This window comes from Astatotilapia calliptera, chromosome 10 (assembly GCF_964374335.1).
Source record: "Astatotilapia calliptera chromosome 10, fAstCal68.1, whole genome shotgun sequence".
NCBI classification, from domain to species: domain Eukaryota; kingdom Metazoa; phylum Chordata; class Actinopteri; order Cichliformes; family Cichlidae; genus Astatotilapia; species Astatotilapia calliptera.
In genome coordinates, this window is record NC_137431.1 from 8,324,061 (window position 1) to 8,342,049 (window position 17,989).

General features: G+C 41.3%; 1 protein-coding gene across 4 annotated transcripts in view; it reads left to right on the plus strand.

Moving 5' to 3' along the window:
• Positions 1–375: 375 nt before the first annotated feature.
• Positions 376–17,989, plus strand: part of mtmr4 (myotubularin related protein 4) — a 43,055-nt gene continuing 25,441 nt past the window's right edge. The window contains exons 1-2 of one of the 4 annotated variants that reach the window (XM_080307464.1): positions 376–528; positions 7,867–7,967. In XM_080307464.1, coding sequence (XP_080163590.1) covers positions 7,965–7,967 — 3 coding nt within the window. In that variant the 5' untranslated portion in view covers positions 376–528; positions 7,867–7,964. Of the gene's footprint in view, positions 529–5,547; positions 6,331–7,866; positions 7,968–15,959; positions 16,141–17,989 lie in introns of those variants that run through there. The other 3 variants (XM_080307465.1, XM_080307463.1, XM_026182841.2) reach the window with 3 other exon arrangements.

A 17,989-nucleotide genomic window follows, 5' to 3' on the forward strand; every position in this document is an offset into this window, starting at 1 on the left:
CCTGCTGCTGTAATACAACAAGTTCCCTCGTGTAATCAAAAGTTCCCTCGTGTAATCAATAAAGTATCAGTCTATTTATTTAAATAGCTATATTACAAATAAATTATTTCGTTTGATTTCTTATTTTAAAGATAAATCATCGATAGTTCAGTTAAACAATCAGCTCAAGCGTACATCTCGCGTGTTCCGCTAATGTGAAAACCCTGCTATGTTCCAGCTGGTGTGTGTCTGTGTGCCGAGCTCACGTACTGCACGTTGTTTGTGTGCCTCCAGTTGGTGCCGCGCTGTGATTTTCTATTGGTGCGCTTCAGGAGTGTAGTGGCACCTGATTGGCTCCGCTGTGGGCGTGTTTGACCCGCTGGCTTGTCTGCTCTCAATTCTCATTGGTTGGTGAGAATTCTGCAGCGTCGTTGGTCTCCTAGTGCTCGGTTACCTACTCGATTATTGGTTGCGGCTTTTGTCATCGGGCGAGAATGCGGAAGTCGTGCAGTCTACTGAGTCACCGTTGTGACAGCTGATTGTTTCTGAGTGAGTAACTCGATTTAATTTTTTAAAATGAAGTAACTTCTAAATGATATATTGTATGTGACATGTTCTCAGGCCGTCAGACTTGTCTCGAACTTGTGGACCTTGAGCGGTTTTGTCGTTTTTGTGGGCAAATGAGCGAATTTTACTCACTAGCCTGTATCAGTGTTGCTATCCGGTAGCTAGCACAGTGCTAACATTTACGCGCACACACGCACACTTTCGGTTCACCAACTAATCGGCTCCTAGTATAGTGCCAGGCTGTGCTGGGGCTGTGGTCCACTTTCACTTTCACCATACGTTTTTTTTTTTTTTTTTTAACTTCAGCCTCCTCGTCATCGGTTCACACCTGTTGTGTTGTCACCAGTCAAACCGGTCACCTGACATTTAAATGGAGCTCACAGTCAAGAAAGCTGGAAATTTCTAGACCGTTTATGATCAGAGGAAAAACACCCCGGAATCCCCTACTGTACTTGGAAATTATTTTTATACGGAAAGTAAAACCGGCTCCCCAAAACAAATGGCTCTTATTGTTGTCACTTCCTGATTTTTATTTTTATTTTTAAATCTCCCCTCAGTTTGCATCAGGGCACTTTTTTTTTTTAATTAGCAGCCTATGGAGAAGTGAAGAAACTAGTACCTAGCTTTTCTTCAAAATGTACTTCTGTAGCTCGCACTGCTGCATCACAGTGCTGCTTTTGTTTCGCTAGCAGTCCACAACCTAAAGGTATTAATTTTGCTGTCACACGAGTCAAAGACAAGATGCTCACAATGCTGTTTTTGGTTACTAGATGTTTGTCCTTTTTGCTTGATGTAAAGTGGACATACAAAAGCTCCATATTTTTATTCTTGGCCTGCAGTAGAGTAGCTTTACGGGATTCCATTTAAAATTATTCTTATTTATAATACTGGCCCTTGGAATAAACTGAGGGACTGGCCCTTGGAATAAACTGAGGGACTGCCCCGTCTTGAACAAGCTGCTTTAGCTCCCCTGCCTTTAAGCTAACTCTATTCTCATTGGTGGATCATGCAAACAAAGAGTTCAGTGTTTGAGTTAACCATATTATGGTTATCTCATTGCTATGACATAATACGGGGCCAAGAGCAAAGAAAACCCCCTGAAACAGAGTGTTTAGAGGGAGAGTGTTAAACATGAGGTCCAGGGACCAGAATTGGCCAACAAAAACTCCAATCTGGCCTACTGGACAGCTTTGGGTAAAATGAAGGACGGCATAAACTTTGGCCTTTCAGCTGTAACTTGGACAGGTTTTCCTGTTGATAAATACCTCCCACATGACCATTCATACTACACTAAAGTAATTAAGTAATAAGAAGTTAGTAGTAGAGCTGGGCGATAGAACGATAACGATATGTATCGCGATATAACTTTTACTCGATAGAGAAATTAAGCTATCGCGATAGACCTCGCCGCTCTTGTCCTCTTAAAATAAAAAAAATAAATAAAAAATAAAAAATAAAAAAGGTCAGCCAATCCAAACTAAGTAGCGCAGAGCCGAACCAATCACAGCCGCAGCGTCACGTCGCGTGACTTGTTACGTACAGCACAAGTGCCAAGCCGCACGTGTGTTTGTTTGGGAAGCAGCCAGCGGGTAATGGAGCCAGCGCGTAATGGAGGAAATGAGCGTGCCGACTAGAAAAATCAACCGAGCGTGACCGAAGAGAAAACAGATGACGGTTCCAATGCCGGAGAGATTGTCGAACGGAAGAGCCATAGAAGTTCTGTAGTGTGAAGGTATTTCGGCTATTTCAAGTCTGACAAAAAACAGAGTAGCGTGCACTGTAAATTGTGCCGAAAGCAAGTCTGGAAATACAATAAACTGGTGCATGCGTCACACTGTGCGCCACGTTATTGTTTCGGTGAAATGAATTTCTACAATACTGTTACTGTTAATTCTACTCTCTGCAGTGTTTAAATGCTTACATATACACAAAGTTACTGTCCCTCCACACATACGACTCTGTTCTGCTTCTATGCCCCAGCTTTGTTTACTTTTTCCCACCGAGGCTTCTAGACTTCTGATTGGCCAACATTTCTGCACGGTTAGGAATCTAGCTCCACCTGCTGCTTTGGCATGTTCCTAGCAGCGTTTTTCTTCATTTCTGCCTTTATGTGTGGACGGGATTCTTTTTTAAAACGAAAACGGAAAATCTCCGTTTTCAAAAATACCCGTGTACGTGTGGACGTAGCCTCAGTGTCTGACTGGAAGCGCTAATTCGTCATTTGGCTTTTGTCAGACTAAAGTAACTGTTAAAACTGTTTGAAAAGCTCAGCTATACAACAAGGAGAGATTGAGAATTTCCTTTTAGTTCTCAGTTTATTTGATATTGACAAAAGTTAGTCAGTTTTGTCTGTTCTTCTGTAAAACAAACTAAGATTTATTTTTAGAATTAATATTTTGTTTCTAAGTGGAATTGACAATTTAGTCTGTTTTGTTTGTTCTATTTTGAAACTTAAACGCTTTAGCGGCTGCCTTTTGTGTAGTTTGCAATATTTGCCTTTATTTATCTGAAAAAGTCTCATGTTCCTTAAGTACATCTACCCTGTTGAACTTATTATGGGAAATAAATATTTAAATAAAAACAAGCTGCTGATTATTTCACATTTTACTTGTGAGCAACGGCACATTTAAATCTTACAAATATAGTTATTTGGCTTATATCGTGATAGATATCGTTATCGCCTGAAATGAAAAAAACATATCGTGATATGAAAAAATCTCATATCGCCCAGCTCTAGTTAGTAGTATGTGAGTAAGGTTAACAGTGAAATAATCTACTGTTTTCGTTTTGTTTTTTATTGGGTTTTTTTAAAACAAACAAACAAATAAACAAAACAATGGTTCCACAGTTAAAATAAATAAATAAAATGGGACATTCTCTGTGACGAGAAGCCTACTTAGAATTAAAGTAGGCTTCTGCGTTTGGCCCATCATGTGAAATGAGTTTGGCCTTTCCGAATCAGAGGAATGTGAAGCCTAAGCTTCTGGCTCATAGGGATTATCTATGTAAAACTTTGCTCATGTTTAATCCACATCTTTAACGGTAAATATTGACAGAAAATAAGGGAGAGCGTTACTTAAATTTGTTTTGTCAAAATTATTATCAGGTTGTCTCTTCTTGAGTAGCTTGTAGACATATTTGTGATTCTTGCATGGAGGTTTTTTTGTTGTTTGGTCAGTTTAGTTTTGATTTGGTCTTTAGTTTGGAAATGGGTTTTGGCTTGATTTTGAGTAATTCCAACTGTAATGATCAATTGTGAAATAGGGCTGCAAAACTGGACTATTTTCATCACTGGCTGAGCTGCAGATTAGTATAAATTTTGTTGGGTTGTGGAACATGGCAACATAAAAATTTCATAATTTTGAAATTCCAATCCTTTAAATTATCTTGTTCATTTGACAAACAGTCAGTAATCCAGAAGATAATTTGTTTTCAACACCCAATAATCTTCTCAGTTTTGAGAAGAAAACAATTGTGTCAAAAGGACTGACTCGTTTTTGTTTGACCACCTTATTGATTAATGAATGCATTTCTGCTTGGTTGCTGTCATTGCTTGTTCCAAATATGAAGGACAAGAATTAATCAGACTTATGTGTTCAACAGTATACTGCAGTATACTTCAGTGCTTCCTTAAATGTGTCCATAGCGCAGAGGACTCAAAGTAACAAATGATGGCCTTGAATGATACATACTTCTGTTTCCCCATTTCACAACACAGTTCCTGATTTCATCCTTTATTGAGATCTTGTTACATAATCTGTTTTTGTTAACCAGAAAAATTCAAACCATACCACCCCTTTAACTAATATCAACTACATACTATATAGTTCTTTGACTGTTTTTAACTGAGTAGTGTCTCAAAACGGCATTCGACATGCATAATCATGCACATTTCTGACAATAGGTGTGGTTTGTACCTGGAATTAATTGTGACATCACCTCCTTATCTTTAATATCAAAATAAACACTACCGTTTGTGGAATTTCAGTTTTGATTTCCGGATCAGTCATGTCAAACGTCTCTCACCGTCAGCACTACATTACCTGAGCTCAGATGCTACCTTCAGGGTAGGGCTGGGCGATATATCGAGTTTAAAAAAAAATATCGATATACTCCTTCACTGAATACAACTCCCCCTCCCCCATAGCTTCACCTACAGGCAGCGACCAGATGGACACGGCAAATCTCCGTTAGCGAGTTGTGGGGCTGGACGGCGTCAACGTGTTAGCGAGCTAACCACGCTAACGACATGCAGCCCACAGGGGCTGCACGGCCTAAAATCCTTTCATTTTCTCAAAAGTTGACAGCGCGCCTTATGTATGAATTTTGGTTGTGCTTACTGACCGCGAACCGATTTTAGGTGGTACACGGCGCTCAGCAATCTGTCAAAAAATGTTTTACGACTTTGGTAAGCTATGGAACTGCAGCGCTTGATGGATTGTCGGAGCATTACGGCTACCGTAGTCTGGAGCCTCGCGGAGTGATACGTACTGTGCTTCGACGTAATATTACCATATTGTGTGTGTATAAGGACCATAAATGGCACCTGTTAAGAGACATGGTTACGAAGCGGATTTCAAACTCAAGGCTGTCAGTCACGCTGTAGAAGTTGGGAACAGAGCAGCTGTGAAATCTGTCTTTGTTATTATGCTCAGCGTCTGTTAGTTTACATTTTGACTGCACAATTATGAGCTTTTTGTTATGCACAAAAACAACATTGTTTTCTTTTATTTATGGAGCATGATTATTTAATAAATGCTGATAATTTATTTTTGAGTAATTTCTTCATGCAAATCTATGCTGTATGTAAATAAAAATGCCTGTGTGAAATCTGGGACACAGTGTGACTAAGAACTCTCTTTTTGTTCTTAACTTATGGCTTTATAAAAATATATCGCCACCCAGCTAAAAAATATCGAGATATGAATTTTGGGTCATATCGCCCAGCCCTACTTCAGGGTAATATTTGTTGTCACAAGCATTTCCCGTACACTGGTGTCAGTGTGAGTGAGAAGGTATTTCATCACAAATGTAGTCGGTGTTTAGATTTACAGCCTGCTTGCTTTCAGTTTCACAACCGGGATGGTACATGCTAACATTGCTGCTCTCAGATTAACTGTAACTGACATTTATATTTAACCCTCAATCTGCTTTGAACTACTTCTGTCATATCGTGGCTCAAATATAAGTTTATTTAATATATAGCTTTATTTTTTTTTTAATTAATAGCTTTATTTAATAGTTTTTCTTCTAAATGTGTCTGTTTTGTTTTTTGTTTTGTTTTGGGTTTTTTTGTTTCTTTCTTTTTTTTTTTTTTTTAAAGCTTCAACCAATTCAAATCAGATTTCAGTTTTTGTTTAATTAAATCTCATGGGGCTATTTATGCTGAGTCAATAGATGACTCACATTACCTGAAGAGCAATATTGGACCCTTTTCCTCTCCTGAAAATGGTTGCCTGCATGTGATTTCTGTATTTATTACTGATTAGCAACAAAAGCAGTCCCTTCTGATCATGAGTCACGAGTTTGTTGTAGGTGGGTGAATTGTTAAGAGTGTTTGCCCTGTAGTATGGCTTCTTTCACTTTGAGCAGAGTGGGAGGGAGAAAGAGTAAGCAATAGAGACAGAGCGTGAGAGGGAGGGAGGCATGCCATGCACTAGACTACAACCAGTTTGTATTTGGGAGACGGAGACTGCTGCTACTCTGCAAAACTCTTGAGCTTTAATCAACCCCAAAAGCTAGACAGAAGCTTAAAGCAAAAGTTTGATTCGATACTTTGAACAGGTAAGAGAAGTCTGCTTTGAGACAATTTTGAGAGTTGAGTAGTTTTTTGGTGTTTGGTTTTTGTTCTTTGAGCTTTGAGCTGTGTGCAAAAGGGGGTGTGTCGGGTTAAAAAAAAAAAAGCAGTGTAGGGAAGTGAGATGAAGGCACTGCACAGTGAGAATCTAGTTCAAAGCTGGGTCCTTGCATGCAATCAATGTGTTGTTAAAGTCTGATTGTTTACCCAAGGAAGTGAAGGCTCTATGTTTTGTCTCACTGCCTGTGTGCCACTCTTTTCATAGTAAACTTCCACTGAACATAGTCGCTCCCTCCTGACTTGGCTCGTATATACACAGGAAGTAAGAGTGCAGTATCAGTGTCACTTTTCATGCAGTCATTAAGTGTTTGTTTTCAGGGTAGTGCTTTTTTTATTGTGTACAGCTGCTGGATCATTGCCTGTCGCTGTTCCAATATGGCACACTGTCCAATCCAGGAGCAGCAGATTCAGCCCGCTTATGTTTCTGCAGTGTTGAGATGTAAATGAGTTGTAGGTCACCCGTGTTTCTGTGACAAATGCACATCAATACACAGTCACTGTAGAACATACAAACCTACAAAGTGCAGATTTGTGCTTACAGACGGTGTTTACAGTGTCCTGTCTGTGAGGTGGTTTAGAAGCTATTAGAGGATACGGACATTCACCTCAGCACCTTTTTTTGTTTTTAATGATTTTGGTGGAAAGAAAAGTCGCAGAGTTTGTTCACATCTTCTGTCTAGCTCCCGTGTTGTTATCTGTTCTGCTGCTGATAATCTGCAGAGGAATGTTGAGTTTGCATTTCCTGTAAATCAGAGTTTCTCCCCTCTGGCCACGTCAGATCTGCACCAAAGTCTCTTTCACGTTGTCAGATCGCACACATGTGCCTGCGTGCTTGTGTGCCGTGTTGTTACACTGACTTGACCACAACTGGAGAGGGAACTTCTTGGCCCAGGCAACCAGTTAAACTTGCATACCTGACATTTTGTGAAGAACTCTTGGGCCACGAGGTTTTGTGTTGAGTCATTTCTGTAAAATAAAAGTATATCCATACTCAACTTCCTCAACAGGTTTATTGTTTTAGTGCCAGCTCCTTATTCTGTACTTTGGTCCAAGACTGTTTGAAATCCAGCCCTTCACACCATGGCACACATTCCCTAACCCATCAGGGCGACTGTGGCTCGGGGGGTTGGGAAGCGCATCTGTAACCGGAAGGTCGCCAGTTCGTTCCCTGGGCTCTCTGTCCTGGTCATTGTGTCCTTAGGCAAGACACCCTACCGCCCTACCCCACCTACTGGTGTTGGCCAGAGGGGCCGATGGCACGATATGGCAGCCTTGCCCCAGGGCAGCTGTGGCTACAACTGTAGCTTGCCTCCACCAGTGTATGAATGTGAGAGTGAATGAATAGTGGAATTGTAAAGCGCTTTGGGTGCCTTGAAAAACGCTATATAAATGCAATCCATTATTATTATAACCACCCACACACAAGTCTGAAGGTTGTTGTTGTTTTTTTTTTATGTTGGCAGGAGGCATCGCTGTCCCGACAGAGCCCAGTAGGCAAGAGGAGAGGGAGGGATCTGAATAGGAACACCCAGACTCACTGTCTACAGCACTGGCTGACAGCATGGTGAGCCAATCACACTCCTGACTCCTCACTATTGTATATGTTTATATGTACTCTGCTGTAGATGCCTGACTGCTTTTAAAACAGGTGCCAAACTCCCTACATGATTTTCTTCATGGTAAACTGGCAAGCTGGGACTTTACACTCACACAGGAAATGGCAGAATGCGGTTGCAAGCCGAAAACAAAGCACAGACTGTTGCAACACATATAACAATACACAACGCTAAAGCAGTTTTGTAAATGCCAGTTTCTTAAAAAAAAAAAGTCTTGACATTTCCCTTTATACTGTATCAGTTTGCATTTCTGACCACTTTCCACCAGAAATACAAAATTGTTAGGATTTACTTGCAAACTAAAATATAGCAATGAAGCAGTAAAACTGAAATGATTTTGCTGCAAACAACAGATTTCTAAGCTCAGCATGTTTTACGTGCAGGAAGCCAGTGCATTAGTGACTCCAGCTGGTTCTTAAAGGTGCCCGTGGAGAGATATGGCGTCAAATCCCTTCCCAGTCTTAAACAGGGACTTGTGGAACACTATTTAGAGTAGGTAGGTGAAAGTAGATCGTCCTCTTACAGAGTCTCCTCGCCCAGACACTAGTTTTCTCATCAGGGATCCAGCTTCATTGGCCTGTTGTTTAGTCCTACGTGTTTCTGCTTTCATGAAAGTGCTATGTAGCACCTAACAGATGTTACAAGTCTTTGATGTAGCTTGTTGCCACGTGGCCCTCGTACAACTGTGTTTTGGAGTACACTAAAACCTGTTTGCGTCCTATTTACATGAAGGAGCTCAGCGCATTACATGTGGCATTTCAGAATATGAGAAGCACAAGTCCTGAACAAGGCAATGAGCATTTAGTTCTCTAAGAGCTGAATGCTCACTCTCAATGTAGATTAAAATGCTCTTAGTGTAGCCAAGTGGTGAAGGTGTCTACTTCAGTAAATGCTGATTATCTTCTGTGTGCCCTCTAGTGGATACTATTGGCTACTCATTTCTGTGGTTTAACTGAGACTAAATGGTTTCTTTGTGTTATGTAAGGTCACAACAGTAATTGGTATAAAAAAGATGGAGGTGGAATTGTGCTGCTTCAAGTTTCTACATGCATTTTTGTTTTGAATTTGTTTTTGCTGATTCTCACATTTTGCGGTTCTTTGTCTAATCGCACTGCAGATGTTGGCCTGAGGGTTTTAATTCTATTGGAGTACAGAAAATTTAACACAGATCTGAGACTATTTGTGGATAACAGGTCTACATGTATTTGAAATGAGCCATGCGACTGTGTATTTTAGTCCTAATTTAACCTGATTAGTGAGTACAGCATATTATTTTCAGATGTTAAGACATGCAGAGCTTTTCAATTTAAGGAGATCCATAACTTTTAGGAGTTTAAGTATCCAGTATACAAAATGCATTTGTAATTTTCTTTTTTTTTCTTAATTTTAATTAATTGCTCCATCATAGAGAGTAATTTAGGACACCCTTAGTCACCTGATGGGCCGTCTGCTTGTACCTTGTCGGGCAGTGAATGGGCTTCAGAGTAAATGGTGCTTTAAAAGAGCGGAAGCAGCAACCAAATGAGTGACAAATTCCTCTTGAAACTAATGGGAACCACTTTTATGGGACAGACATAGGAAGTGTAACAGGAGGATACATATCCCAAGGTTCTGGTCAAATGGGTCCACAGAATGTCACTGTGGCTGGATGCCCAACTCCCAGCCTTTTTATGGGAGCCCTGGGCTTAATTGATGGCATAGCTGATGAACAAACAATGTGCCCACAGGAGCATAAAATGAGGATGCAGAGCTTCGCTGTCTAGGGTTGAAGAGTGTTTATGCATTTATAGGAAAGCTAACCTCTTCTTGGTTTGGGTGTGGTCAGAGGTATGCGCTGCATGAGTAATCAAAGGCTCAAACTGTTATCAGGTGGCATGATCACACCCTAGAATGTTTCAGATCAGCCTAAGCAGTATTTGAAGTACAACTGTGATTTAGAGATGTGTACATGATGGTAGTGTTCGATCAAATATGAAATTGTAATCGTTACTGTGCATGTTACATTAATAGGACCTTTTTAAGTTGCCCAGTGGCCACAGTTAGGATGACAGATGGGAGTATCATTACCTTTTTGAGCTAAGGGTTATATTCTCAGGTGGGATTGTGAGACGGTTGTTCCTCAGGTAATATGAGCGTTTTTAATCCTCTATGTGAAGCAGTGCTTAATTGCTTCCCAGCCTTGAGCTTGCTTTTTTTCCATCCACTGAAACAAAATGGGAAATATTGAGCTCATGTTGTTGTCCACTCATGCTATTGCATTGTTAGCAAGATAATGGGAGCACGGAAACGGGTAGAGCAGGATTGTTTTTACTCTGCCTACACTGCGTGCATCGTAGTGCTACTATATAAGGTTTGTGCACAATTGGAAGGCAAAGTTAATGTGGCAGCACTATGGAAAGCCACATGATGCTCTCACTTAGGGTTGTAGTTAAAGCGAGGGCTGTTAATGATTTGAGTGCAGCCCTACTTAAAGGCACCTTTGCCTCAAACCTAATCTTGGTTGGGTTAAATCATTCTGGCTGGCTGTCTCCGGTTCCTCATTCCTACTTTTCATTCCATTCAGATAATTGTTAACTTTATTTTTTGTTCAAAGCTTTGCGTGTGTGTGTGTGTCCGCAACACTTCCCGTCAGAGCCTGCTTAGCTCAATCTTATTTAAGATGTTGCCTGGCAGCCAGTCAGACGTTACTCTAGTGACAAATGTCAGTGAAATGTATGGCCTACATTTATATGCCTGATGAATTATTTTAATGTTTGTAATGGATCATATTAAGCTAAATACTTGTCCAGACTGAAGTCACACTTCCAAACACTAACTGTACACCAAACCCCCATACCTTCTTGTTACTGCTTCACTACTTAAAAATTACTTGTTACTTAAATTTCAAGTACTTTGGTTACATCTATGAAAGGCATCCAAACACATACATGTATTTACAGAAATACTCAATTTCTGAAAATTTAGCTTCATTTGGCCCTCCTTCCCAATGCTTCGTGTCTTTTTCATATCCTGCTTCTATACCTGTGTGTCAACATGTAGGCTGACACCCTGCATTGGTTACTGGCTGACCTCCTTTCCTAAAATACAACCTGAAACAGAGGAGCCCAAATCTTGTGCTCACTTCTACGGCTGGTTCAGCCAGTACTGGACAAGCAGAGGGAGAGAATTTATAGCTCAGTATTTGGACTCTGGACCAGTTAATGATACATTTGTCAGTAGTGATCCTAAATACATTTATTTTTTTAATGGCCATAAATGAACTAAAAAGAGCTTCACAACCTGCTCAGTGAACTGATGATTCAAAACTCTTGGTTGTATATGCTTTTTTTTTTTTCATTTAGATATTGCCAGTCAAAAAATAACCAGGTTTTAAATAAATACATTTTCAAAGATGTACATGCTACAGTTCTAATATAAGCTTTAATGATGAGTCAGAGTAGCTGGAGATCTTTAAAGTTCAGCTAAGCTCATAAAGGAAAAGCCCCCTACACTCTCTCAGGGGTAATGAGGTATCAAACTTATTTGGGACTTGAGTAGGGATGGGTATCGAAACCGGGTTCTTGTTGAGAACCGGTTCCCGCTGTTTCAATTCTTTGGAATTGTTTGCCATTTTTGCAAACGATTCCCCTATCGACTCCAGTCGCCCGAATGACGTCACCACGTTACGGAGCGTCATTTACCTGGCAAGAAAGATGGTACCTAAGCGGCTTGTAGGCAGGGACATTACTGGATATTCTTGTGTAATTGCTACAGAATAATTTATGTTATACTTTGTTATTGCTACAGAAGAATATTTATTTTATTATTTTACATTTACATTTTTTTTTTTCCCGGGGACCCTGTGACACCCCATTGAAGAGCCGTAGCCTGTGGATCTCACTGTTGGGTTTGTAAGGCCATGTTACTCCTAAATTTCTATCTTGTTCAAGTGTCAAGTGTTCTCCTTTTTTAAAAAAAAAAGAAAAAAGAATCGATAAAGAATCGAATTGTTAAACAGAATCGAAAACTGAATCGGAATCGTGAAAATCTTATCAATACCCATCCCTAGACTTGAGAAGTCTTAATTATTGGGATTTTGCCAAAGGAAAGAAATCGCTTTAGACTGAGTTGCTAAGCAGACATCAGAAAACTTGGTGTAGCTCCTAGAGTGTACCACCTTCTTCTCCAAAGCCATGAATGTGTGATAAAGCTACAGTGAGAGGTGCACCTGTTTGGGCTTAGCTGTAATGTTGTATTTCACTTCTTCATTCCACTGGTGGAAAATAAATGTAATGGGCCACAGTTTCAAACCGTGACATGCAAATAGTTCTCGGTAAGGTTTTGTTTAATTTATGGAGGTGGATCTTATAGCAGCAGATGCATGCTCCCATTAACGTGATGAAATGGAAACCATTCTGCACACAAGTAGATTGCATCCCTTCTTCTCTGCTTCCTTTCTCATGGTCTCTACAGACTGTATACATTACATTAGATAAATCTTATAGACCTATATAGAACAGAATAACCTAGAATAATCTACTGCATTGATCGATTTAATATGTAACCTTGGGCAGCTTGTCTATTGTTGCATAAACAGTGTCGTGGACATTGAGATCTTCTTCCTATAAAAGACTTGCAGAAGAAGCCAAACTGTTTGATGTGCAGGGGGAAATATGATTGAAATCCAAGTGGGAATGTCTTGTTTCTACATTGTCAAAGTCTGTGAAATCACCTTAGGCATTAATTCCAATATCATGTTGGACCTCTCCCCCTTGGCTCTTGACGGAAGCGGTCGCACTTTCTCCTTCTCCCTTATCTTTCCTGCTTGGCTTCTCATGTCTTTTGTATAGTCTCACTTATTCTCTAACCCTAAGAGAGTCTCCCAGACTTGTTCTCTAGAAACATAAAGAAGAATTATGGATTTGATCAACTGGTCCCTTAACGGAATTGACACCCTCCTGGGCTTGGGAGAGCCCGATTGTCCTACGGAGACATTTGCTGCCAGATACTCGATGGTCGGTTGCGTCGTGCGTCTGGCAACACTCTCGATGGAGGACTTTGAACGACATCTACCAATTCTGAACTACGGTAACAGAGTTCTGGCTGATTGGAGCTGGCTCAGACCTGGCTTATCAAAGAATAAGAAGTGGCTACAGCTGTTCAAAATCCCACAAGGCTGCCCGACATGATAGACGATGGGCAGGGCTGTGAGTGCTCAGACTGTTGTTTTTTTTTTTGTTTTTTTAACGCAATATGGATAACATCTTGAAGAAGAACAACGGGAATTGAGAGACCTGGTGACCAGTGACGGACATTAGACCAAATTGGAAGCAGTTTGTTCGCACTAACCAAAACAACTACCATCTTCATCTCATGTCACCCCCCTGGATGCTCAAGGCAAAAGCTGATGGGAATAAAAATTCTCCCTAGATAATAAGACTGTTTGTTATGACTCTCTCCCTCCTCATTCAAGGTCACCCGCGTCTACCGAAGATTGTTGACTTTTGCTTAACCGAGTGAAGGGACACTTTCTCTCGGTTGAACACGGAACACACACACGCACATATACGCATGTACACTGACACAGACCTACACTCACTCCCTGTTGGAACGCAGTCTGGGGGGAGTTCTTCTTTTCTCCTCGACTTTCCTCATGTTGTGCATTTTCCATTGTTGTTAGGTTCCAGGCCGCTGCTCGTGCGGCTGACCGGCCAGTTACCTAGCCTGACCTGTCTCCCCAATGTGATGTTTGTGTATTGTATGCACGATCGGGAAGGTCAGTCTCTTAATTGCCCCTTGGGGATAAATAAAGTCTTCTGAATCCTGAATGAATCCTGAATGTTCATCAGCTTAAGTCCATGTCAGTCATTATATTCCTGAAATATGTATTCATGCCTCATAAACAGCTGAGTTCTATCTGCTGGAAGGAGACGCAAGCATCCTTAGGAGAAGCTTCTCCTCAGTGTTCACATTTGGATAAAAGGATTCCAAATGGTAACGCTTAGAACAATTCAAAACTTAGCAGGTGTCAGCATGGCAGTTGTAAGCCCTACTTCTGCCTCTGAGGTTCAAGTTCTCGCCACTAACCGTTGCAGACAGCATACTTTACTCTCTGCTTTCAAAAGCCTAGAACTATGTTGTTCTCTTGGTAGAGAGATAATCAAAATCTAACATTAAGTGGTGCTTAAGCACGAGAAATGTTGACCATGCAATGACCCAGAGCCAAGGACATTAACACCAATTACTGGGCTTCACATGTATTTGCTGCAGATGCATTTCAGGCTGCATTCTCTCACTGATATTAGGACGCAATCCACTGTTATCAAAATTATGTTCTCAAGGCAGAAAGTAAACAAATTTAAAGTACATATTATATATATGTACACACAGTGTATACAGGATTGCATCTATAGTTTTATGAAGCTGCCTGTGAAAATGGCCTTCTGTGTTTATAAATGGGTTAGAACTGCATGGGTGCAAATGTAACAATATTAGGGATACCTCCCTGTTAAAATACAGACTTCCTGATCATATTGTAGCTACTAGCACACTGCATTACAACCGGCTTCCTAGTTTCAGTTATATCCATCCAATATCCAGGGATATGTAAATGTGTGGACCCCATGATCCACGGTTTCAGCATTGATTTAACTTCCTTTGTAAAGCCAGTGAATAAGACTTATGTCTCTGCACCAGCTGTACACTGTCAGCTGAAGCAGTTCACTTAATACACTTGTGTTGATGGTTTCTTTACACAAATTGCACTTAAGGGCAATAAACATTTACCCGCATGTGGAAATTCATCCTGTTAAAATGAGGCAACACCTTTTGCTGGTGAAATTAATCCTATTTAATAGTGCTGTGTTTAGCTTATGCTGCATGTACTGCGTTACGTAATGTGGGGTCATACAGCTGTAGGTGAGTGGCTGTCACGACTCTAACAGGAAGGAGGTTGGGGTAAGAGGGAGGAAGAGCTATGTCTCGCCTAGAAGTATATGTGCAATCAGTGTCCTTCCTTGATATGATACAGTGACGTGCAGGATTTATAGTATCTAAAATTGTTTCAGGATAATGTGACAATGACACTCGGAAGTGGGGAAGAATGTCTGTAAAATGCTGTGTCACCAGCAATCTCTGCATCCACCGTCTCTTCTTGTTGCCCTCCCTCCCTCTGTTCTCTGCCACGTATTTGCCTTCTGCGCTACATCAGTAGCTGCTAGTGTGACCGTTTTGTGGTGGGATACTGTCCCAACAGTGGGATGCGTTCTGTCTCTCTGTTGGCTTCAGGTTGTGCATTCCTTTTTGGGGGGCATTTTTTGCGCATACAGCTATCAGTAAACTGTGTGTGTTTGAGCCACAGCGTACTGCAGTCAGTGGCAATCGGAGCATCTTCTGGTGGTCAGCGATGCACTCGAGGCTTTACCACCTTGTTGCTGAGGGAGAAGCATATTTCTGAAGGGATGTCGGTGAAGGGTGAACAAGGAGGAGGTGGGGGGAGGAGGAAGAGATGAGGGGGAGAAATGCAAGCATGCGAATGTGAGAGAGGGAGGGAGGGAGGTAGATGCGCATGCAGAGGGTGGAGCTTAGCATCAGGCAGTTCCCTCCGTCTTCCTTTCTCTCCTGTTTTCTCTTCTCACAGTTTCCCCTCATCCACATCGCTGGGCACATCTGCAGTCATTTCCACTCTTCTGCTTTTGTCTCACTTGTAACTCAGCTGATCCACTGGACTGCTGCGCCTCTCTGTACAGTTTTTCCAATTTTTTTTATGGACTATCATCCTTTTTGCCAGCAGTGCAACAGGGGCTGTCTTCAGACACGAGCGTGCACCCCTTTCTGGGAGTGGTGGGGGGGTGGGGTGGGGTGGGATCCTGACTTAGAGCCAGGGCTGCTGTGTTGTCCCACAAAACCTCGAGATAAGGGGCAAACCTGCAAAAGCTGCGGGGGGGTGGGAAGCGGGGTGGCAGGCAGAGGGGGTCGAAGCAAACGAAGGGTGGAGAGGCTCAGGAGAAGAATGGTTATGCCGGCTCCTCGTGCTCTGGTCGTGCTGCTCCTCCGTAGGCTGCGTGTCATTCAGGCACAGTCCTGCCTTTCCTCGACATGAGCCTCGCAGTAAGGGTGTCCTGCTCCATGCTCAACTGCTTTGTAAGTGTTTCATTTATTTCCGATGGGTGTGTTTTAGGGCCCTCCTCTCTCTATCTCATCCGCCTGTGTGTTTCTGCCTCCTTTCCAGGTAGTGGAGGGTGGGGGTGCTGCTCGACACACGAGCGCTGCAGTTATTAAGTAACAGCAGTAACTTGATATAAATAATTGAATTATCTCAGAATGTTCTAGAGTACGAGGCGATGAAAAGGTGCTTCTGTTGCTGTCATCATTCACCTCTGTCGGATGGACAGCTTTGAGCTACTGGTATGTTGACTGACGGGGAGGAGAGGGGGGTGGGGAGCTGCCGGGACTAGGATGGGTAAGATGTTTTCATGCATTCACTGTTGCAGTCCCGGAGCACCAAAGTGTTCACTGCAGTGAAGGTCCTGCTTCTGAGTTAGGATGTACATGGGCTATGAGGAAGAGGCATGTAGAACAGGTGTTTGTTTTTGTTTATGCCTTGAGATGGTAAAGAAAAGGTTGACAACCAAGGATGTTGACCTCTGACCCCCTCAAGGTTAGCAGGTAATGAGCACAGGCAGTACAATGTGGCCATTAACTACTAACCTTCAGGAGGTCAGCTTTTCAACTACGCATTAAATCAAATCACACTTTCCTGCCAAGAGTCCCATGTTAGTAGCCACCTAAAGTTCATTTTTTGAGGCTGATATAAACAATGTCTGGTAAGATACCTAGTAAATTAAAAAAACAACAACAACATCTTCATACACAAATGCCAGTAATTTGAGATATACATTGTTTAAAAAATGACACTTACCTTTGAAGCCAGCAGACTTTCCATAGCCAGACTTTCTTTGTGTTAGCTATTTTGTCACTAGTATGAGGACAGTAGTTATCAACTTTCTTTGTTAACTCAGACTTTCTGTTTCATGCTCACATAAAAGGGGGTGTTTGGATTTTACTTTCTTCCCATACAAAATTGGCAGATCAAGAGCCAGCTGCTTTGGCCAGAGACATTATCAGAGGAACAGGTGATGAAACTTTTTTAAAGGATATTTAAAAGAAAACAGCAAAGGAAATACAGGTGGTGAAAATAATCATTAATCTTGTGAATTCATAGGTGAACGTGTTTATTTTCACCACTTGGTGAAACTTAATTACTCGCAAATTATAAAGCTAGCATTCTTTCAGCTATCACGCTTTGAGTATGTGGTCGATAAAAGAATCAGTGAAATTTTAGCCCTTCCACGTTTTATAATATAATATAAAAAAATGTTACTTAGCACCAAGAAAGCATCAGTAGTTTTGCAGGTATATAACACATCTAGAGGGAAAGATGTATTTCAAAAACTTTCATGGAAATGACAAGTTGAACAAAATATTTTTCTTCAAAAACTACAAATGTGAACCTTTTGAAAGTTTTGGGAACTATGAAATATGAAAATGAGACATTTCTAGCCTCTGGGACACATGCCAAGTCTGTACTAGTATTTCATAGTGATCCATAGTGTTTCAGATGGTTCAGCCACAGTAGAGGACTGGCATGCTGAGATCCTTTCAGGATTATCACATATATTTCACCTAGAGATTTATCAAGCTATTCCTCTGTTTCTTTATACAATACAGATTCCAAAAAAGATTTTAATAATACTGGCGAAAATTATATTGTCACAGTTTTTCTTAAAGAAAGCTTTGTTTGAAAAGCTGTCAGGTAGGATGAGTGCAGCTGCTCCTTCTCCCTCTCCTTTCTCTGTGAACAGATGTAGCCAGGCGTTCCGCAATTTATGATCTCTCTCCAATATGTCTGTGACGCAGCTGAGTCGGCACTTCTCCTGCGTCAGTGTCTGTATAATTTAGTATCCCCATCCTTTGTTGCTTAAGTGGATCA